A 23,364-nucleotide genomic window follows, 5' to 3' on the forward strand; every position below is an offset into this window, starting at 1 on the left:
ATGATGTGTGGGTACTATCTCATTTGGATCTTAGCTTATACTTACAACTTTCAACCTCATACTCTGATACTGTGTCTTCTTTCTGTTTTCTCCTTATTTTGTGATTCTTAGCCTGACCCTTCCCACAACACTATTCTGTTCTCACATTTCTCCCACAAAATGTTAACAGTGTAGGGATTGGACAAGGGACTTTCAACAAAACTCACTTTTGTTGTCATTCAGGAAAGCAGGGAGCAGCTTTGTTTAACAGAATAACACTCCAGTCAGTCTTAACCTTTTTTTTTTTTTTTTCCTTTTTTTTTTTCCCTCTAAGCCAAGCTCAAACTGTCTGTCTGTTTGTTGTGGTTTCACCACACAGCAGTTTGCTTACCCTCCCCCCTCCCTCTCTGGTTTGGGATGTGGGAGAGAAATGGGAAAGTGAAGCCTGCGAGTTGAGATAGAGACAGTTTATTAAGAGAAAAATAATAATAACAGTAATGATGATAATAGTACTACTAATGATAATGTGTACAAAACAAGTGATGCACAATGCAATTGCTCACCACCCGCTGACCAATGCCCAGCCTAACCCGGAGCAGTCCGGCCCCCCACCCCACTAGCCACCCCTATCTATTGCTCAGCATGACCCCATAGGGTACGGGATGCCCCTTTGGGCAGTTGGGGTCAGCTGTCCTGGGTCTGTCCCCTCCCAGCTCCTGCTGCACCCCCAGCCTGCCCGCTGGCAGGACAGAGCGAGAAGCTGAAACATCCTTGGCTTGGTGTAAGCACTGCTCTGCAACAATTAAACCATCAGGGTGTTATCAGCACTTTCTCATCCTAAGCCAAAGCATAGCACCCTACCAGCTACTAGGAGGAAAATTAACTCAGTCCTAACTGAAACCAGGGCGCTGTTACATCTGGTTAAAACTAAACCTGAGCTAAATCCACTTCAACCAATGCTTTTACTGCTTTAGGTCTTATGTGCTGCACTCGCTAGTACTGCTCATAAGCCATGGCTTGCAGAATGAAAAATGTATTGTTTAATAAAGCAATACACTTCACATTCCACTGTTGACGGAATATTATTTCTCACAATTTATGCGGTGGGATGAATGTGGAGTTCATACTGCTGTCAGTGCAGGACTGCTGTGGTTTCACACCATCAGGCAGCTAACCACTACACATCTGCTTGCTCAGCCTCCTCAGCAGGATAGGAGAAAGTGATATGAAAAAAAACTTGTGATTGAGATAAAAATCAGCTCAATGAAAGAAAAGCAAAGGCCGCTTGTGGAAGCAAAAGGAGAAAAAATTATTCTCTACTTCCCATCAACAGACAATGTCCAGCCAATTTCTGGGAAGCAGGGGCTCAATACACATGACAATTGCTTCAGAAGACAAACACCTTCATAACGAATGCCCCTTCCCCTTTCCTTGTTCTCAACAGGTTTTTCTTGCTGAGCCTGACATCACATGGCATGTCACATGCCCTTGGTCAGTTTGGGACATCTCCTCTGGCTATGTCCCCATAATTTGCTCACCCCAGCCTACCAGCTTTTGGCGGTGATGGGTTGGAGAGGCCGCCTGATGCTGTGCCAGCACTGCTGGGCAGTAGACAAAACATTGGTGTGATATTGATGTTGTTCTAGCTACAGCTGCAGAGCACAGCAGTGCGTGGCCTGCTGTGGAGAAAATTAACTCCATCCCAGCCAGACACAAGGTGCAAGAACTAAGCTGAGTTTCATTATAGGTGAAACAAAAGTATTTCAAAGATGCACCAAGTTGCTATGGTGAAATCCCTGCCCATGCCAGGGGGGGTGGAACTAGATGATCTGTAATGTCCCTTCTAACCCAAGCCATTCTATGATAAAAATCTTTCTAGAAATGATTGTCCTTTTTTGAGAAGGCTAAATATACAGTCACTGTAAACAATTGTATTTATTAAAAATAATAATAATAATTTAAAAAGAAAAAAGAAAATCCAGTAGCTGCAGAGCCATTGTTAAGTAGCACAAAATGACCCTTGTGGCCTCTGTGCCCTGGTGCCCAGAGGAAAGGACAGTCCCTCTGACTGTGTCTGTTCAGCATCTCCTCATGTGTGGCATTTGTGGTTCTGCTGCCTCACTGTTCTGGTGGTTGTGTGTCCTGGTCACACGTAGAGAAGCCTGAAGTGGGTACAGCAGTCACCTCAGCATATATCAAGATATTCAGGGTGCTAATGCATGTTATCATCTGCTGCTTGCTATTGGTAGCCTCTTCTGCTATTTTTCATTAATGACTACTAAGTCTGTCTCTTCTCAATTAGTGACCCAATTAGGAAACTTTCAACATGAGTGATCGTGCGTGGAGAGAAATTCATTATATGTTCCTAGATAATGAGCAAGCAAATGTGTGCTGGGTGTGATGAGTGATGCTGGGGCTCCAAATTCTCTTCACTTTGTGAATCCTCTTGCAAGGTAGATATGGTTTGCTTCCTTTGAACTGAGGGAGGCATGGAAAAAGCAGAATGAAGGTTGAAGATTTTTTTTTGCTACACTAACTTTTTTTTTTTTTTTTTTGAGATATGGTAGGTACTCTAAAAGACACTGAGATATCTGTTCCTAGGAAACAGCAGTTTGTTTGCAGATGACAATCTGTTCCCTGACCTTCCTAATCTAGACCAACTGTAATGAAGTTAGAGAGAAAAATGATATTTGTTTATTTACTTCAGAATATTTTACAGTAACAGCAAAAACAGTGTCTGTCTCTCCTCCTCCCTGCATTATTCTGTTCACCCAGGATACTTCTCTCCCTGCTGCTGCCCTAAGAGTCTGGCAGAAGAGATGTGAGTTCTGGAAGGTTCCCTACTGAAAGAAAAACACAATTTAAAAAATGTGATGGTCAGATGGTCAGATAGTAATCATATCATAATATACTGATATGATTACTATTGGTTTGGGGTGTTGGTGTTTGTTTCTTTTTTGTTTTTGTTTTTTTTTTTTTTTAGTTTATGTTTTAGTTTTTTAATGGGAAAACATCATTCTTGAAAGATTTTGCTTCTAGGTCCATGCAATTTCAAGCAACTGGCTTCTGAAAATGATGTACAAGCAATTTAATTGTTATATTTTAAATATAATGGAGAAGTCTGTAAGCATTCACTTCTGTGTTCATGCTTCTGGATTTTGTTGCAATCAGTGATGAGACATGGGCAGTACATACTAAAGCAGAAATACCTGGTTTTCCCCTCTAAGAGGAGTGTATAGGAAGTAATTCAGGTATATATCTTTACACAGTAGACAAAGTTAGATGAGATGATTTCATGTAATCATAGAATGGTTTGGATTGCAAGAGACCTTACAAGTCATTTGTTTCCAACTCCACTGTCTCTACATCAGGCTGCCCAAAGCCCTATCCAGGCTATCCTTGAACATTCCCAGGGATGGGGCATCCACAGCCTCTCTGGGCAACCTGTTCCAGTGCCTCACCAACCCCATAGTGAAGAATTTCTTCCTTATATCTAACCTGAATTTATCCTCTTTTCATTTTAAATGGGATATGGTTGGCTTTCTGGGCTGCAGGCACACATGGCCAGCTCATGTCAAGCTTTTCATCCATTAGTAACCTCCCTATGTCCTTTTCCTCAGGGCTGCTCTCAATCCACTCCTCACCCTGTATTTGTCCTTGGGATTGTCCTGACCCAGGTGCAGGACTCTGCACTTGGCCTTGTTGAAGTTCATGAGGTCCACATGGGTCCACATCCCAGGCCTGTCCAGGTCCCTCTGGATGGCATCTCTTCTCTCCAGTGTGTCAACCAATAACATTATTTTCCTGAGTGTAAGGAGTATCACTTCACAAACATGAACTCCAGTAATCTGAAATGTTGGTAACTTTGAGCAGGGGCAAGGGATATGGTATATATTGCTTTCATATAGGATTATTACGCTACAGGCAAGGCTATATTCTGATGCTTCTGACAATTTCTTGGGAGCCTAACTGAAGTTGTGAATGATCAATGAATTACTGAAATTGACAAAAATATGTGCAGGCATTATTTCAGATTTACTCACATATATTTGAAAGCCTTCATTTAGGTCAAGGTTTGTAACACTAAAGACAATTTTACTATTATGTTCTATTCATAAATACTGATTAGCATAACATTGACCTACTTTAAAAGACCATGTATGGACATAGTGTTAAACAAGGATAATATTTTGTATTAATACTTACACTTCATTTTTTGAATATGAGAATTAATTTTAGTTAACATTGAACTTTACTATTTGATTTTAAGTGTATAACAGAGTTTATTATTTACAAGGTGGTAGAGGTCTGATTTGTAACACACTTTGTTCTATTTAAGAAAACAATAATTATCTTCTCAAATCAGTCTCCTTGGGCAACCCATTGTGATTTTCAGATATAGTATTGGATGGTAAACTATGATTGTAACTAGTGTTTTATACTTGCATTCAAATAGCATCTCAGAAATCTAGCAAACCCTTAGAGAAATCTAAAATGTAAAAGCAGAAACACACTGAAATTTTTGGCAGTCTTCACAAAAGCTTTTAGATGCCTTCCTGGAAAAAAAATAAAATTAAAAGGCTGTGTTTTTCTGCCTGTTTGGATGGCTGAATTCTGCCTGTCTAAATTCTGCCCCACAGTTTAAGGATGTTAGCCACTATTTGTCCTAAATTGCTGCTTGTGTTCATGGTGTTCTCCCAGCTTCAGCAGCAGGATGTTGTACATTCCGCTGTGTATCAGTTCACGTTCAACAGAAATACAACATCAGAACAGCCCGTTCCTCATTTATTATAGTACACTAGGGGTGTTGTAAGATGGGAAATCATCCCTGGGACTAATGAGCAGAGTCTTAATTGCCGTGGAACTAGAACAACAATATTTCATTTGCAGCATAACAGACTGAGGTAAAATGAGGATATTCTCCTCATATCATCCCGGGCCTTTTGAAATGATCAGGGACTCAGATGCCAGTACTTCATAACTGTGTTTTGGGTTTGTTTGCATGGTTCAATCTATGACAATTCTTTCTGATTTCAAGTACAGCCCAATAAGCATATACAAGTATGAAATTTCTAGCAATTTTTTTACCTTTTCTCGAATTGTTTGAGGCAATCAGAGATATATTAGGAATTATTTCTGCCCATTAATAATTCCATATTTGGATTTATTTTTTCTGAACTGGAAAGAGAAGACAAAAATATTCTGAGATTGAGGTAAGATTTTATTATTGTAAAAAAATAAAAATCCTTTGTTTGCAATTAAGTGAAATCACCATTCAGACTATGTCAAAAACTTGTAATGCAGAGAACACATTTAGTACTCCTACAGAGGTGAAGCCGTCAGAGCTCCACACTCCAACCAGGAGCGATGCTGAGCATGTAGTTCCACAGTTACACATGCAGACAGATCTATACTATACACCTATACTTATGTACTTAGTTGGTCACATGGATGAACGCAGACAGAAAGCTCCACACAGGCAAATGCAAACCACACCAATGGCCTCATGCTGTTGCACTCTACAAAGCTGCCTAAGAGGGAATTTGCTGCTTCCAGACATTGATCCAGCTGGATCTCTGCAAGCAGACAGTAAAAGTAGAGGGGGATCACAGCTCTGTAAGGGAAAAAGACAGTGTGCATTGACAGCATCATAGTCTGTCACACAGGGGCACAGGGAAAGAGGAACATGGGTCAATGGGTATTGGCTGTGGATGTGGCACTGAGGGACTTGATTAAGTGGTGGTACTTGGTAGGTCAGGTTGATGGTTGGACTTGATCATCTTGAAGGTTTTTCACAACCCGGACAGTTCTATGATCCTAGGATACTCTGGCTGATCATCATTAACATCTGCTGATGGGAAATATATGTATAAACAAAATCTGAGTTCCTCCAGTAAATGTCCAGGACCCTTACTAGCTGTTCCTCACCCCTCAGTCTCCTCAGATGCTGTCACCAGTGTGTACAAGTCCCTGTGGCCTGCACCCCTACTCCTGCTGGTACAGACCCCACTCCCAAGCACACTGCCATGCACACTAGGGATACACACTCTGGTCCCTCCAGTAGCCAGCTCCTGCTGTGGGCTCACGCAGGGACACATGCACCCTCCAGCTCTCCAGCCACCTCTGCTCACTGTTTGGCCCACCGTGACCTTCACAAACACACCCAAACTTTGTACACCTGCACTTGCTCCACTCACTGGCACCAGGGGTGCGTGGGTCCCTGTGGTGCCTGGTCCCTGCTCTGAGTGCTGGCACTCAGACAACCACACACATATGTGCAGATGAGTCCCTCACCCAGCAAACTGCTTGGAGATGGAGTTTAATGGGAAGACAAGAAAGACCATGGTAATAAGTTGCAGGGCATGGTCAGAAAAGCATGCTGAGCAGAAACGTGGAGACATCACCATCCCTTTTATTCCCTAATCCCTCTATTCCCAACACCTACTCCTCCACAAATCACCTTGATCCACCTTTGATTCCTCCTCTAAACATCCCTTAGTAAGTCTTAAACAATCCCAAGATATCCTTCCCTGTATCCTCAAAGTCCTGTAGCCCCAGGCAGTAACCCTGCTCAGCCTGAGGGGTGCCCTGCAGAGCCTGCACATGGGCTCACAGTGGTGGGTGCCATCCCAGCCTGCGGGGCTGCTGGCCCTCCTGGGTCAGGCCTGGGAGGAGCTGGGACAGGGGCTCCCTTCCTCAGCCTGGTGCTCCTCTGTGTGTGAGGATATATGCCTTTTACTGAATAACCTAACAATATGTACAGTAAATATCAACCAAACAAAAACTCTAAGTAAATAAAGGATTATTTTAGCTTAATTTAGATGGGGGCAGCGTGGGGGCACCTATCGATCATGTTGAAAAATTATCCCATAAAATGAAGTATTACCATTAGATATTTCAATTTCAACAAATATACATTTATGAAAGTTCTGTTCAGAGTTTTTGTTTTGTATTGTTTTGTTTTGTTTTTAGGGAGCAGTATGTCTTTTTTTTTTTTTTTTTTCCCTTGAACCACGTTTGGAATTCATCTGGGTAATAATTTTCACCAAAATATTTTGACTATTTTATAACTGATAGTATGAATTAAAGTCAAACTGACAAATATCCCAAAAATAGCATTTGTACACTAAAATGATATCTTGCTGAAGAGTCATTAATTTTCTGTGTGGATAATATAGCTGTTATTTGTACAATAAGTATAGCATAAAGGATTAAAACTAATTCCTAGTCCTGATCTTGCAGGAAGTACTTACTTATGTATTATTACCCACCCTGAACAAGTAGAATGCTAAACACAGATGGTAAATCTGTACCTGCTCCTGGTAATCAAGAAAGTTAATTTTCTTTGGATTCCCATGAATATTGACAGAACAAATATCTTTAGGGATTATCAGTGGCCTCCTTTGCAGAAGGAGCTTTGTTTTAAGGAAAAAGCTTTAATGCAGGTGAACTGATTTCTTGGTCACAAATGCTCCAGTACGGTTTCTTGCCAATCACTGCTTTTAGAAAGCTGAAAAATCCTTTTTGGCATGTTGTGCTTTGTCTTTTTCCCAAGTGAGTGGGTTCTATTCGAAATATCATTAAGAGCTTGTCCTTAAAAACAAAGACCTGAGTTAAAATTATAAGGTAAGACATGCTCAGAGTCACTTACCCAGCAGTTTCATTTCATTCCGTATTTACATTTGCTCATCCTCTTGAATATTTGATATTGGGGTTAAAATCTCAGACTGATATTTGGAAATGTCAAAGGATGTGTGCAATTTGAAGAGAACAGAACACGAAAATCAATTTGAGACTGGAATTCAAGTTGTTGCCTTCGAAACTGGGTCACTGAGCCCACAGACCCTACCTGCCTGTGAAAGTGTTCCTGCTTCTCAGAAAACTCTGCAGGGTACCTCAGGCTGACATACCCCTCTGTCATGCTTCAAACACTTCCAGACCTGCTGAGCCAACTTAGCAAATGGCTTGCAAAGGTGTCACAAGTAATGCAGTGTTGAAAGCAGTCGCTTTGCAGTATGGGAGAAAGCTCTTCCAAACTGGCAAGTTTGGCAGCTGGCAAGTTAGTGAGGCTGGTGAAAATTATTCTAGCATACTTTAAAAAATCATTGACCTGCCAGCATTTATCTTCAAGGACGGAGAATGTGGTAAGCTCCAAAAAGAGCACCAGTTTTCAACAGGAAGAAAAAGGGGGAGGTGGAGAGCTGTAAACTATCTCCTTGCTTTGCCACCCTGTTACTGGAATAAAATCTTGTATGACCTGTTACTAAACAGCAAGTGATAAAGAATCGCCCAGTCAGGATTTTTCAGGTACTACAAAGCTAATTCTTCTTTGACATGATAGCTGTCTAGCAGATAAAGAGGAAACACTTGAAGTGATGGTTTTCCGCTCTATCAGGACTCACAAATTAGTTTTCACCTCATAATGCTGTAAAAAAAAGTGTGGAAACATGTTTTGTATGAAATCTGAACATAGTGTTCCCACAGCTGGTAATAAAAAAAAAAAAAAAAAAAGAAACTCTGCTCAGAGTGTTTATCCACAGTCTGCTGTCTAGCTGTAAGCAGATTTCAAATAGGGCTCTTGAGAGAGCTGCCTTACCTCTGGTTGTATTTCATTATTTTCAGTGCTAACTCATATGATGCAGTAGAGAGTATGATTATTGTTTTTGTGGGTGACATCTTGCTAGGAGGAAATTCAAGGGTAGGGTGTGAAGACAGGAATTCAAAGTGAGCTCAAAAATCACAGAAATTGCTCTGAATTTCCCTGTACTTGTTTCTGAAAACACATAAAAAACAAAAACAACAGTACAAGCACAGTATTTGGAAAAGGGAATTCAAAGGCACACCTATAACATAGGGACTAATAGAGCACGTAGCAGTCCCTAGAAAAGGACCTGAGTGCTATAATACCTGACAAACTGAATATTATTGACAGAGTAGCAATTCTCCTCAAAAAAACATAGGATAATTCAGGTTGGACCTCAGGAGGTCTCTCTTTGAGCAGGAGGGCTTCCTGCTCAAAGTAAGGTCACCCACGAGGTCAGATCTGGTTGTTCCAGGCCTTATTCAGCCTGGTCATTAAAACCTCCAAGCACTGAGACTGCACAGACCCTCTGTTCCAAAGCTTGATAGTCTCCATCATGAAAAAGTCTTTCCTTTTTATATTCTGACTAGAATATATCTAGTCAGAATCTCTCGTTTTGATTTTCCAGGATGTATTAACAGAAGTAATGATGACTATGGCCATTGTTTTGAACTACTTGGGGAGGTGGAGTCAGTTTTCTGGCTTGTAGTTTTCCTACTATGTTTTCCAGCTTGGTGTACTGTACTTAAAAAGTATAGTGACAAGTTGCGGTGTTGGGAGAACAACAAAGGGTCAAGAAAAGATTAGAAACATCATCTCTGAGGCAAGCATGAAAGCATGGGGTAACTGGTGAAGAGAAGAGAAAAAAAAATGTAAAGCACTGCATATGAAAATGTTCCCAGGCTGTAAGGGGACTGTGGTCAGTCATGCTCATGGACACAATGACAGGGAACGAAAAGTAATTGACATTTTGATGTGAAGCTTGGTAAGACATCAAGGGTTTTTTTTTTGTTGTTGTTGTTTTTTTTTGTTTTTTTTGTTTTTTTTTTGTCTTTTTATACAAAGCCAATCTCGTGGATTCTTCACTAGAGGTTAAAAGAACAAGTTTAGACAAGTATCTGCCAAAGTTGTGCCTAGGATCAGTCCTCCCTTAGTACAAAGGGATGGACTAGGAGTTTTCTTCTAGTTCCACATTTCTCAAGAGGGCTTCTTGCTATTGGAGAAAAAGAAACTGTAAAAAATCATGCTAGATTGTCAGACCGCCTTTCTGCCCTTCTTATGCCTCCACAAAGGTCTGAAATATTCACCTCTGTGACCTTACTGCTCCCTGTCCATTATTAGAGCTGTGGTGGGTTCCTTCACACCCATTGGTGACCTTCTGCCCATCCCGTGAACCTTTAATGAGACATTACCATCTGCAAAACTCTCTTTTCTACCTGTTGCAACCCAACCTCTTTGTGGTGCTACTGAGGAAGATTCCCCAGTTTTCCAGGCAGAACTTTAGAAGTTCTTCCTATTATTTCCCCATCAAATGCTCCTTCTTCTTCCCCACGCAGAACGCCCTTCGATAGTGACAGAAAGAAATTAAGACTTGACATTTGCATTCATCCACTTCAGAAACACACTACAGCATCTGCTCCTTACACGGACACTTCCTTTGGAGTGAGTGGGAGAGGGCTGGCATAGCCACACAGCAGTGGGTGCCAATGCCACTACTGTCCTGTGTGTCAGGACTAAGCCTCAGGAGGTACAGACAAGCCCTCTTCCGCTACAGGGCAATTAGGCTATAGAAAAAGAAAAAAGAAAAAAAGAAAAAGAAAAAAACAGTATGTAAGGAGATGCGTGAGAGAATTTTAAATACTTTTTATTTTTATTTTTTTTCTCTGAGTTTTGGGAGTAGAAAAGCAGAAGACAAGAATTTATGCTTGAAAATGTGACTGGTAGGTGAGGTCACTGCTTCTCAAGCAACAGAACAACCCGAGTAAATAAAGTAATACGAAATAATCAGAACAATTACTGGATTCATGTTTTGTGATAAGAAATACATACAGATATCTGTAGATGAAAGAGAGTTACCTCTTGTCTAAGTCATTGGCATTAAATGTGTTCGACTAGAACAAGTGTTCTCAGTGTTTTCCACATTGCAGACCTCTGCTTCACAATGAATACTTTACTGTAAAATTATCCTAAGGACAGCAAACTTGCTTTTCATAATTATCTTTCAGAAAGCCCTTTAAAAGTTGTCAGGAACCCACAGGGATGCAAATCCACATGTTAAGGTTCACTGTGTTGGACAAATGAAAAGATAAGAGACCTTTTTACCTGCAAAACCATGGGATAGGCCATGTTCCTGTTCACATACAAAAGGACCTGTGTGTCTTCTGTTGAGTTGAAGCCAGGAGATGAAATCCTGGCTTCAGGATTGCTGCTCATGTGTGGTAATTTGTGCGTGGTATTTCAGGATGCGTGTCCTTCCATTTTCTTCTCTGCTGTAAAATTTTAATCCTGCCTTAGATGGGGAATTGTGTTATCTATGACTGGAAATTGATTCCTGTTCCAGAAACCATGCAGTTCCATGAAAAAAAAGGAAATATGTGGATTTCTGGGCTATCAGAAGCAGCACAATGTAGCAGTAGTTTAAAATAAATCCAGCTTGCTGAACGTAACTCTTTCTCTTTTCCCTGTTTAACCACTGTCTTGCCTTTTTTTTTTTTTTTTAGTGCAATTTAACTGCAAACTTTTCCATCTGTGTCTTTCCCTGCCTTATTCCCATATGTGCCCTCCACATAGCCTGAAGACTGACTAGCGAGTGCCTGGCTGACTTTTTGCTGCATGGGGTGGCAGGGATTGCTGCAGTATTTCATTTCACACCAGGAAAGATGTGAAGGGCCATAAGCCTTGGGGCCAGCAAGAGCATGGGGCCAGCAAGAGGACGAAGGCCACAGGGCAAAGTTTTAAAGTAACTGCATAATGAGGGCATTGTACAGGCAAATGGGGGATAGGGGATACGCACCCTGCAGAGGCCAGAACACTGATTGCAGGCAGTCCTAATACTGGAAGATGTAGAGGGTGAAAGCGTAAAGAGTCGATTATATATTTCAGCAAGAAAATTTGAGCGGTCTCAGAACTGTTAAGAGATGTTTTTCATCCTTTGTGGAGTGTCCTCTCTTGGGTTACTCTGTGATGGCAGAGCCTTCTTTAGAGCACTTTCTAATCTAAAATTTCCACTCGACACCTCCTTCAAACACACAGTTTCCTGAGTTACTACTGCCCTTTTGCTACAAATAGCAATGCTGACATGGTTAAAGGCCTGCACACTGTATGCACACTAATATGTCTGCTTGTGTGGACATCATGCCTCTGACTGCAGTATCAGCACAGCACAAGAGGAGGTCTGCGCTGGTGATTTACAATTCAGTTCTACTGGCATGAGGTAAAAATATCTCCAACTATGTGATATGACTCCTCAAAACAACGTAACTGAGGAATTATATAGATTTATTTTCTCATTTTCCCATTTTTTTACAGGAGAAAGCTCTCTCTCTCTCTCTTTTTTCTTTTTCTTTTTCTTTTTGTTTCTGTATTTACACCTTTCATTCTGTACACCTAATTTAATAACACCCCTACTATTAAGGTTGACCTTTTCTAGGAGTGAAGGGAAAGAAACATAGCAAGACGTTGAATGATTTTCATGTTATGTGTGCTTGTTTTGTTGTGTTTTCATCCTGTTACATAAATCTTGCAAAGAGCAGATTGTTTCTTCTTCCAGATGGGTTAGGCACTCCTGATTCATTAGTGATAAACAATTAACTCCTTCTTGGCTGGCAGATCTTGCTAACCTACCCGTGCACTTCAACAAGCTTGTAATCACCAAAGCTTCCCCACCACTCATTTACATGTCACACCTTTTCACTGGTACACCCCAGTATTTTGGCTGTTAAATTCTTGATTTTCGCTAGTGATCAGTGCTAGGATCACTAGCTGCAACATCTGCTAACAAGTACATTTCAAGTACATCATATGCTGCTGGAACATATGTTTGGGGTACAATTCACAGAAGCTGTTTGAAATACACGATCAGATGTGCATGTTGGATCTACACGGAAGGCTTGGTCATTTAACATATGATATTCATAAATATAGTACCACAATAAATTGTTACCTTTCCTTTGACTCTTTTTTATTGGAAAAATCTTTAATCCAGAAGTCTACCTATACAGGCTGTGGGCATCTCCCTCATTGACTTTTTTTTTTTTTTTTTTAATCAGCTTAGGCAAACATCTGCCATGTTTGGTCTTGCCTCATTGCAAAATGGTCTAGACACTTCATTAAGGTTCCTTCCAATATGACATTTCTTGGAAAGTATCAGTTGCTCTACGACTCTGGAGAGAGATGTGAAAATAGAGAGTAAGATGCTAGACCTTCTACTTTACCTCTTCAGTGCAAAGGTTCTGTGAGAATATCTAGTTCTGAGAGTATCTCCTTTGCCTGTGCACTACTATGTCTGTGATGGGATACGATCTTTCCTCTACAATCATAGCAACCCAAAATGCCAAAGGAGAGATAAAGGCCTCCTGTGTGAGTGTAGGAATGTGTGAATTTGCAGTATAAGCTACTGCAAATCATCCCGATCCTATGGAATTTAATCTATGAGACCCCCCACAAGATATAGTTCACGCCACTGGTGTGAGCATTTGAATTAGTAAGGTTAAACATGTTTTTAAATTTTTGCTAGGTAAGCATGATCTAGGATAGAAAAAACAGATAGACAAACTCACAGTGAGATCTGTATGATTACCAGAAGAAGCACTAGCCATGATATAGCATCTTTTGTCAGCTGTTCTTTAAGCCTTAGAATGTAAATTGGGTTGAAAAGAAAGCAGAAAGCGAGCATTTCTTTGTGCATTTTGCATAGAGGTTCCTCCACACATAAAGGATGACATAAAAGGAATAATAAACAAATGAAATGCAAATCTGTTTCTAAATACTAGTGGAGGTGACCTGGGAAGGCAATTATTTACTGGAGGATTTTTGTCTGAATTTATTTTTCTGCCTTAAGATCATATCTGTCTTCATATTTCTCAAAAGATTTTATGACCAGGATTTCAATAGCACATCCTTATCCTAAGCAACCGAGGGAATTATTTTATTACGTTGCATTGTGTATTGTTAAGGTCTCCTTATCTCCTTTGCAATATTATAATATCTAGTAAATAGGTGTAAAATATGGATGAAAATTTTTCCACCAAAAAGGGCTCAAGGGTTTTTGGTCCTTTCATGAAACTGTCAGCAAAAATGAGGAAATTCAGACCCAGTTTCTATGTTCATTTTGTCATTTATCTTGAAAGCAAAATAAAATGCAGGAGGTGGGTTACTAATTTTGAGAATTTCATTTCATTTAAATTGTCTTGTCTTATTTTCTACTACTATATATATATATATATATATACTACCTATACTGCAGAACAATTTTCACTATGTAATACTGTGTAAATATTTTTTCTGTCCTTCTTTCAAACAGAAGTGCAAGTTATAATCACTATGACTCTAATTAGGAGAAAAAGGAGGTAACAAAAACCTTGGTCCAACTACGTGGACCTGCAGGAGTTACCTTTGAGCTCACAAGGCTTACTGATGGAATAAGGGTATTGTAGTATGACCAAAAGGGTATTCCCATTTCATACCCATCTTTCACAACCAACCTTTGTCAGAGCTTGGCCATAAGTGGATTTATCAGGCAATCACTGCATTTACAAAGCACCATTCGCACCATCTCCCCAGGCTTGCCCGTTAACCTAACAACTTCCCCACAGTGCTGTGGGCACGCAGGTGGTGAGCAGTTACCAACAACACCCCATATCCCCTCTCCTCTGGCCCTGGGGTTGATGAGGAGCCAGCAGGATGGCTGCTGTACCTCATGTGGAGTGGCCACTCTGCCCTGACACCTCCCATCCATCCATCCATCCATCCGTCCGTCCGTCCGTCCATCCATCCATCCATCCAACCATCCATCCATCCATCCAACCATCCATCCATCCACCCTTCTTTCCATCTCTCCACCCACCCATCCACCTGTCTGTTTGTCCATCCGTCCATCCACCCATCCCCCGACCCTCCGTGCTCCAAGAACCCCTCTCCTTGTCCCCCTCTCCTTGTCCCCCACCGCCACCCCCGAGCTCCGGGGCGGCGCCGGGCTCCCTTTGTGCGGATACCACCCCCACCAGGACCACCACCACCGCCACCACCACCGCCACCAGGACCACCAGGACCCCCCCCAGGGCGGGCGATGGCGCAGGTAGGGGCGGGCGGGGCGCGGCCATGGCGGGGCGAGCGGCGGCCGGCGGCGCAGCAGCGGGAGTGCGTCAGCGGCGGAGGGGCGGGGAGCGGCGGGGGAGCCGATATCAGGCTCCGGGCAGCGGCAGCGGGGCAAGAGGCAGGCTTAAGCCGGCGGGGGCCCGGGGCGCTGCGGGGGGACCCCCACCGCCTCCACCCAGCCCTCCCTTCTCCCCGAGCCGCCGCGGGAGGCTGCGCGGCCGGCTGAGGTGAGTGGGGGCGCGGCGGGGGAGCCCCGCATCGCCGCCCTGCATCACCCCGCAGCCGGGCAGGGCAGGGCGGTGGGGAGGGGAAAAGGAGCTGGGTTTATGGATCCCCCCCAGCCCCGGCAGGGCCGAGTCGTGCGAGTGGTGAGGGGAAGGGCCGCCCTGCCGCGGGGCTGGGGCCGGCGGAGCCATCTTTTGTGGAGGGCAGCTATTGTAGCGGGGCCATTTGCACGGCGGCGGGGGGCGGGGGGCTTGGCAGCCCAGGGGTGTCCCCATCCCCACCACACGGGGTGGCTCCCCCACAGAAGATGGCTGTGCCCGCGCCTGGGGGGGCACGCAGGCGCTCCGTCCCTTCGGTGCGCCCAGGGGTGATGTGCGGGGTTGTAGGGTTTTGTTGTAGGGTTTTGTCCTCGAGGCAGGGCTGATCCCTTCGTTATCGGTCAAGGGGAAGCGTCCTGGATGAGGTGGTGTTGGCGTGGAACCCGGCCGGCGGCTCATCCCCCTCCTCCCTCTCTGGGATGGGGGAGAGAAACGGGAAAGTGAAGCCTGTGGGTTGAGATAGAGACAGTTTATTAAGACAGAAAAATAATAATAACAATAATGATGATAATAGTACTACTAATGATAATGTGTACGAAACAAGCGATGCACAATGCAATTGCTCACCACCCGCTGACTGATGCCCAGCCTAACCCCGAGCAGCCGGCCCCCCACCCCACTAGCCACCCCTATCTATTGCTCAGCATGACCCCATAGGGTACAGGATGCCCCTTTGGGCAGTTGGGGTCAGCTGTCCTGGGTCTGTCCCCTCCGAGCTCCTGCTGCACCCCCAGCCTGCCTGTTGGCAGGACAGAGTGAGAAGCTGAGACGTCCTTGGCTTGGTGTAAGCACTGCTCTGCAACAATTAAACCATCAGGGTGTTATCAGCACTTTCTCATCCTAAGCCAAAGCATAGCACCCTACCAGCTACTAGGAGGAAAATTAACTCAGTCCTAACTGAAACCAGGACATATATGCATTGATACAGCATCTCTATAGTGCTTTTGGTGTGTTTAATCCAGCATGAGAAAGTGGTTATTCTTGAGAGCTTGGGTTAGGGAAGGGTTTTAAAGGGTTCTACTAGCATTAATGGAAAATAAAATATATTAACTTGCCTTTTTTTTTTTTTTAATCCGTGTTAGAGGAAGTAATAAAAGAGTGATCTTCAGGCTCTCCTGGGCTGAGGCAATTTCATGATTACTGATGAGAAATTGGAAAAGCCTGTGGCATGGAGATGCAGTCCAGCTGTGGTTTTATGTTTATGTGCAGGAGGAAGGAACTCTTTCTTTTTCCGTAGGTGCAGGTACTTGTTTTGGGTGTTGGGCAGCACTGTTGGTCATTGTCTTGTAAATAAGCCAGTGGTTTTTCAGGGGAGTTGGTGTGGTGTCAGAGTGATCAGTGCAATGAAATCCATGGTGGAGTACCCACAAAAGATTGCTGCAGATGAATGATCGTGGTCTGTCTTCTCCTTCAAACTCTTACCTGTAGGTACTGAGTGCATCTTCTCCCTGTTTCCTTAAAGATACCAGCACCTTTCTTGTTTAATTGATCCCTGTCTGATTTAAACACTGAAGAACTTCTCACTTCTTGTCTTAATGGTGGGTAGTAAGAAAACATTTTAGCACCTATTCCACGGAGGAAAACATCAGGGCAAGAAGAGTTTTATACTATTAACACCCAAGTTCAGGTGTTGTTAACCTCAATTTCAACACCATTTAATGAATGAAAGCAAAGCCTGTTGGGACTCTGATACAGCTGAGATGTTTAAATTGCTTCCCCATTCTCCTTCCCCCAGTCAGATTTTACTTTGCTTCTTCACCCAGCAGATGCTAATGTTTTACCATACCTTTTTCTACTGTTGTGGAAGATGAGTAATTAAAATGGGATTCTGCTGTAGTTTTCCAAGGAATTGACTCCAGCAAAGCGTGATCAAGACACATGGTACCAAGTCTTTTGGAGCGTTTCCTGACTTAACTTCTTTACAGAGAGACTCTGACAAATGACTTGTAAAATATTCCTGATTTCTTTCATATGTGTATTAACATAGACAATGACTCTTTGTTTGAATTATTAAAACTTATTTTTATGTCTATTAGTATTACTAACATAACACAACTTGGAATGAAATTAAAACTTGCCTTACTTACCCAAACCTCCTATCTGTGCAAACCTGTGTAAGTAGCTTTAATTGGACTGCGATTGCAGTTCAGAGTCTTTGCAAGTGCATAGTGGTTGGATTTCATTTAGGTGTTAAGGCTGATGTTCAATAATGCTTCTCCATTTTTCATGCAGAAAAAAAAAAAACTTGACGTGAAATTGCAAAGAGATGAAATTCCAGGATAATAGAGGAACTTGGAGTAGAACAGCCCGATACTTTACCTTCTTAGGTATAAGACCTGGTATATCCATATCTCTAACTTGTATTAATTGATGAATATCAAATAATGTTAATCATTTAAAGGTGATACCAACTATTATACTTTATAAACCTAACAGTAGACCTGAAACAAAGTGTACTTATGCTTGTTGTCACATTGATATCCCTCAAAACATTTTTTTGTATTCGAGTTACTAATTTATTTCCTGACAGAGAAATAAATATCTTCCTCCAGCCCCAGCAGGTCCCTTCCAACCCAATCACTTCTCTGAGTCTAGGTTTGTAACCTTGTCACTAATTGTATAAGCTATACATTCCAGAAAGCCGAAGTCATCTGTTGAACTGAGAAATGTAGAGTTTTGGGAAGCTATAGTAGGGTTGTATGCACAACAACAACAAAAAAACCTTTTTCATATCATAGAAATGGGTATTTCTTAAGATCAAACAATTGTCAACCTTCCTCCTGAACTTCTAGTGGCTTCTGTATGGGCTAAATAATTCTGAATGCGAAAGCCTGTTTTAATGTTGTTACCCCTGCCATTGTTTTAAGTGTGACTGAAATGGTGTGTGAAGCAGTGACATGATAGCTGTTACCTCTGGCATTCTTGCAGTTTTGTTTGCTATTAGTGCCTTTTTTTAGTGTTGGTGGGGGAACAATGGAATGTGACAGCATGTATTCATTTAGTCATTATAAAGTTAGCTGGTATTCTTCAGTGAGTCTGAGATTTCAAAGAATCTTTTGAATAGCTCCCTGAAATATGTAAAAAAAAAAAAAAAAAAAAAAATCTTCCTCAAAAAAGTAACAAGCTTTCAAATCTGCCTTAAAATCTCACTAAAATTTAGTGAGAATTATCAGGACTAGCATGTCTCCTTCTTTGTTTTCAAAGTTGACTGGTAATGGGCTCCCCGGTACACGAAAGACAGGGATCTCCTGGAAAGAGTCCAGTGAAAGGCCACAAAGATGATACGGGGCCTGGAGCATCTTCCATATGAGGAAAGGCTGAGAGACCTGTGTCTGTTCAGCCTGGAGAAAAGAAGACTGAGAGGGGATCTAATCCATGTGTATAAACACCTGAGGTGTGGGAGACAGAGGGATTTGGCCAACCTCTTTTCAGTGGTTTGCGGGGACAGGACAAGGGGTAATGGTCACAAGATGGAGCACAGAAAACTCTGCACCAACATGTGAAAGAACTTCTTCACGGTGAGGATGATGGAGCACTGGAAGAGGCTGCCCAGGGAGGTTGTGGAGTCTCCTTCTCTGGAGATATTCAAGGCCTGTCTGGATGCCTACCTGGGCAGCCTGCTCTAGGGAATCTGCTTTGGTAGGGGGGTTGGACCTGATGATCTTTCGAGGTTTCTTCCAACCCCTTCGATCCTGAGATTCTGTGATCTACTAGTATTGTTTTGACTTTTCTGTGTATATTTAAACGATTTCTTAAGTTGCAAATCAGTGAGATTAATTTGTCTGAATTGTTAATTGTACAGCTATTCAAAACAGCATTTTAGGCTTTTGATTTTTCAGATGCAAGTTGTTCCTCTCTTTAGTCCTGTACTTTATTTTTTTTTTTTTTAGTAAAACAATATCTTATGATTTTATTATTACTGTAGAACAGGGGATCTGCTTATTCCTTGTGTCTGTATCTCCCTTCCTGCAGTTAGAGGTTGTTTATGGGCCATGATAAATTGAATTTACCATTACTTTTTTTTTGTCTAGGTTTCATCAAATATGTAAAGAAAGGGAGGTTAAATACATCTCTTAATTCTGTGGAACCAGTGGAGAGGAAGGATCATCAGGAAAGGTGTGGTCTCTATCAAATCAGCAGCCCCTGAGGCAGTGCGAGGTGAATACACCTGGTTCAGAAGTTCTGGCACAGCAGTGGCCTTCAGCCTGCTGATGCACTGGCCAGTCCCACACAATGAACATCAATAAACTTCAGGTAGTTTGCAGTGCTGCATTAGCCATAGCTAAGTTTATATTTTTCATATACTGGACAGTAAAATATAAATTATTTTTAGGTTAGCAAATGTATTGCTAGAAGACCAGTCTTTTACCTAGCCCTTTTGCAGGTAACAAGTTCTGCAACTATGAAGACTTTTACACAGCTGTTGCAGAATTAACCAGCAAAAATCATTTGGGGGAATTTGAATGAATGATTTTTGAATTGATAATAATAAAGTAGATTGTTAGCAATACCCACAACATTATAAATGTTGTTACAGCTCAGTAAGACAACTTACAGGTTTCCAAAATATTGGTGTATTTTATTTCTTTTGATATGGCAACATTGAGAGCTTATGCTCTCAGCCTTTACTCTGAAGCTGCTGAAGTGAGTTTTCTGAAGAAGCAGGAGGTAACATCCTGATTCCTGCAAACGAAGCTTGAATTGAGGCTTAAAATCCCACTAATTTGGAATTAGTATGATTAGCAATGCTGATACTGTTGCAGTAGTTCATGCTGTATGATATGGTGATTTGTTCAGGGGTATGATTAACTAGCTTATCTTTGTTCAAAACAATCTCTAAAAGCAAGTAACATCTGTATTTTTAGAGAAAAACAGTTACTGATTTTGCTTCAGAGATGAGGCCATTTGAGAAATTTGAGTACATCCAGAACAGGGTAGCCTGTGTACTAACAGGTATGCCTTTGAGGTCTGAAGTACACAAATTGCCTTGAAGGAGGGGAAATGCAGTATATTCACAGAAGCATGTAAGTTCTTGGAAGAATGCCAGAATGGCTGATGATGGGGATAAGAGCAGGATGACACCAGGGAGGAGGTCATACATGCATTCCTTTCTGCGATTAGAGACATTCTTGCAGATGTTCTCAGATGCAGAAATTCAGTCCTGTGGTAACATGCTTGCTGATACCTAGTGAATGCTTGTTAAATAATGGTTTTTGTAATACAGCTGTAGCAGGCTAACCTAAAACAGAGCAGTTATACCCAAACAGTTGTGGGGAACCAAAATGAACAAGCTTGCAAGTATGAGGCTGCTGAAAGCAAAGGCAAACAAAAATGCTCAGGAATTTGAACTATGTGATGAGGAGTTTGCTTTATATTGGTTTTGATGGCAATAGGCATGGACAGTAAGGAAAAGAGGGTAAGGCTGTGTGCCCTGAGCTGCTGCCCATTTCTGAGGTCTTACTGGAAAGCCTGGAGAAGAGGGATGTAAGTAGTTGATGTCTAAACAGATTCTTGAGAGCTTTGAGTGATCAAGTGCTCTTTTGATGTTTTATTCTTCCTTTGCTGTGGGAATAGGACTTTTACATAAACAAGAAATACCAGACCTTGCCACTTCCACTTCTAGCTGGAAGAGCCTGCAAGATGCCTGACTTTCTGCTAGCTTCCCAGTCACACTGATACCAGGTTTGAGTTTGTTTCTCAAATACTACATCAGAGGATGGATTTAAAAACTTCTAGTTTGAGTTCATGCTTGCTGTTTTTCCATCCTTTTGAAGATGGGATGACAAAAGCAAACATTCACCACTGAGTCCAGCTGTGAGCTGGATTACAGGTGGGATGGTCTCTCTGTGTGGTGTTTGTAAAGGTGGGAAAGCACTGGTGCTGACATACTAAAATGCTTTTGCCTACATTTTTGCCAAAATGTATTTGCTCAAATGGTGTCTGACCTGTGGTGGTAACTTGAATTATGTTTTCACAAAGTGACTGGGCTCAGGCTTACATTTAGTAATGACTTTCTCGTCATGTCTGTGGCACAAGTGTGGTGGCTGAAAGCCCTGATTACTTGCTTTGAACATTGCTCTTAGTGTCTGTGGTATTCGTGTCATCTGGATTTCATGCTGCCTTTCTCTTAAGCTCTCTTTCCTATGTCTCTCCAGTTGTCTTTGTCCGTAGTTCCTCTGGTTTTCTTGAATCTTACCCACTTTTGATAAGTGAAGGCCATTATTTTGTTTGACATTGTCAAGCCCCTTCAGCTGTGTGCAGCTGAAAAAAATTGCTACTCTAGAACACAGTGCAAGAGGCTGGTGAAAATTCAGAATTCACTCTAATTCAGCACCATGTTTTTAGCCTTCCATCATCTTCTGAAGGCAATTGTAATAATGATTGGAGATATTTGCCTATCCATTTTGTTTGGGGAACAAAAGATTGTAAGGTATGCTGAGGTTTAAATTCTTACCACTCCAAATACGTTGTTTTTATTGTAGTGTCAATATCCAGATCATGGTCCTCAATGTATGGTAAGTGGGTCATGTAGTGGTATGTGGCCGTACAGTCAGACTCTGAAAAGTCTCAATTGCATGTTGGTCTGTGGGAAAGTTCAAGGGTTGACTGACAGGAACCTGTTGTTGCAGTCTGGTTTATCTGCTTTACCTGCCTCACATGCTGTGGATTCTTCCTGCTCCTGGGAAGATCCCATGTTATTCTGCCCCTTCCCTTCCGTATTTTCACTTGGATCTGCCATAAAACCAAAGCAAATCATGCTCTCTGTTACAGGTGTCCTGCTGCAAATTACTTTTAACAACAAACAAATATTTTTTTCAGTTCCCTTCTTCAGAAACAAATTAGACAATATATATATAAAAAAGACCTCAGGAGATGGGATACTACTTATTATTTGAATTTCATGCGGCTCCTCTGCTGAAAATGGGAGCATCCTCAGGCTTCATGTGACACAGTAGTAGTAGCTCAGGCAACTGTTTTAGCAATTCCTTAGGTATGGAGGAGTTAATGCACTGCTGCTCACCATTAGTAACCATGGCCACCATCACATCTGAATTTGCATTTGTAATATTCTCGAAGCACCCATAAAGAGAGTTGCTGTTGTTTAGCTGATGTGCACTAACTCATCAGGCTCTGGTATGGTGTATGTGCAGTTGGCTGACCTAATCTGTACAGTTTTGAAGTCTGCCCCCGTTGTGGGGATAGGGGAGAAGACAGCAGAACAGTTTAAAAATAAAATCAGATGCATACATAGGGTTGCTGCAATGCCGGTCTCACTGCTGTGTCAGGTTGGTTACGTTAGGTTTGGAAGACACCTGGTGTTGTGTGTGTATTCTTTTAAAAGTGTGTTCAAGAGAAGGGCTTCCTTCATTGTTCTTATTTCTGCAGTCACTGAATGTATGCATGAGGTGGCCCATACAAAATGAAGGGGTAATGGTAGAGGGAGTATGAGATTTTGCAAACTGGCAAGGAACGTGGGCACCACGTGGGAGTGGGACATAACACCGCAGAAAACTAGAGAGGAGGCAGATCTTATGGATTTATTATTTTAGAGAGGCATGTCTTATGGCAGAGGTGCTTGGAGAAGCAGGGGACACGGAGTTGTGGAGGATGAGCAAGCAGGGAAAGAGCAGCACAGCTGGCAGAGGGAGGCTGGACGTGGGCAGCAAGTGCTGAGCTATATACATGTAGGAAGGCTGTTAATGTCTAATCACAGAAGCTGTAGGGTATAAAGTGCAGGAGCAAAAGCAGCAAGCTGAGGGTGCGAGCTGGACAACGGCACAACAGCGGCTTGAGAGCACTGAGGTATGGAAGGGAGAAAGAGGGGTGACTGAAGGGGAAAGGTGGGGCATCAGGGGTATCTGCGTGGTGTTTGGTGATAATTTTTGAAGGCACTAAGCGAGTGTGCCTTGTAGCAAAGGGGCGGTAGAGGAAAGTGGGAGATGAGAAAGACGACTGAGTGCTGAGCACCAAAGAGGTAAGATACATCTCAAAGAGATGAGGATCTGTGAAGAAAACTTAGTCCCATCTTTCTCTCTTATAGGTGTCAGTTACTTTCAAACACAGCTGGAATTGATTTCATTTTGTGTATGGATGCATTAACTTCAAATTTGAGAGGCTGAAAGGAGAGGCAAGGAAGTTTCCTTTTAAGAAAAAATTAATTTTTTA

General features: G+C 42.2%; 2 protein-coding genes across 9 annotated transcripts in view; one reads left to right on the forward strand and one right to left on the reverse strand.

Annotated features, from left to right (window-relative positions):
• The window catches only part of HMGCR (3-hydroxy-3-methylglutaryl-CoA reductase), a 282,132-nt gene that overhangs the window by 155,531 nt on the left and 103,237 nt on the right, over positions 1-23,364 (reverse strand). The gene's annotated exons all lie outside the window — the stretch shown is intronic.
• The window catches only part of FAM169A (family with sequence similarity 169 member A), a 38,639-nt gene continuing 29,992 nt past the window's right edge, over positions 14,718-23,364 (forward strand). For 2 of the 7 annotated variants that reach the window (XM_068667671.1, XM_068667672.1), the window contains exons 1-2: positions 14,920-15,102; positions 16,281-16,431. In XM_068667671.1, coding sequence (XP_068523772.1) covers positions 16,342-16,431 — 90 coding nt within the window. In that variant the 5' untranslated portion in view covers positions 14,920-15,102; positions 16,281-16,341. Of the gene's footprint in view, positions 14,856-14,919; positions 15,103-16,280; positions 16,432-16,499; positions 17,526-19,213; positions 19,357-19,430; positions 19,453-23,364 lie in introns of those variants that run through there. The other 5 variants (XM_068667675.1, XM_068667676.1, XM_068667678.1 and 2 more) reach the window with 5 other exon arrangements.

Source organism: Anas acuta, chromosome Z, assembly GCF_963932015.1.
Source record: "Anas acuta chromosome Z, bAnaAcu1.1, whole genome shotgun sequence".
NCBI lineage: Eukaryota > Metazoa > Chordata > Aves > Anseriformes > Anatidae > Anas > Anas acuta.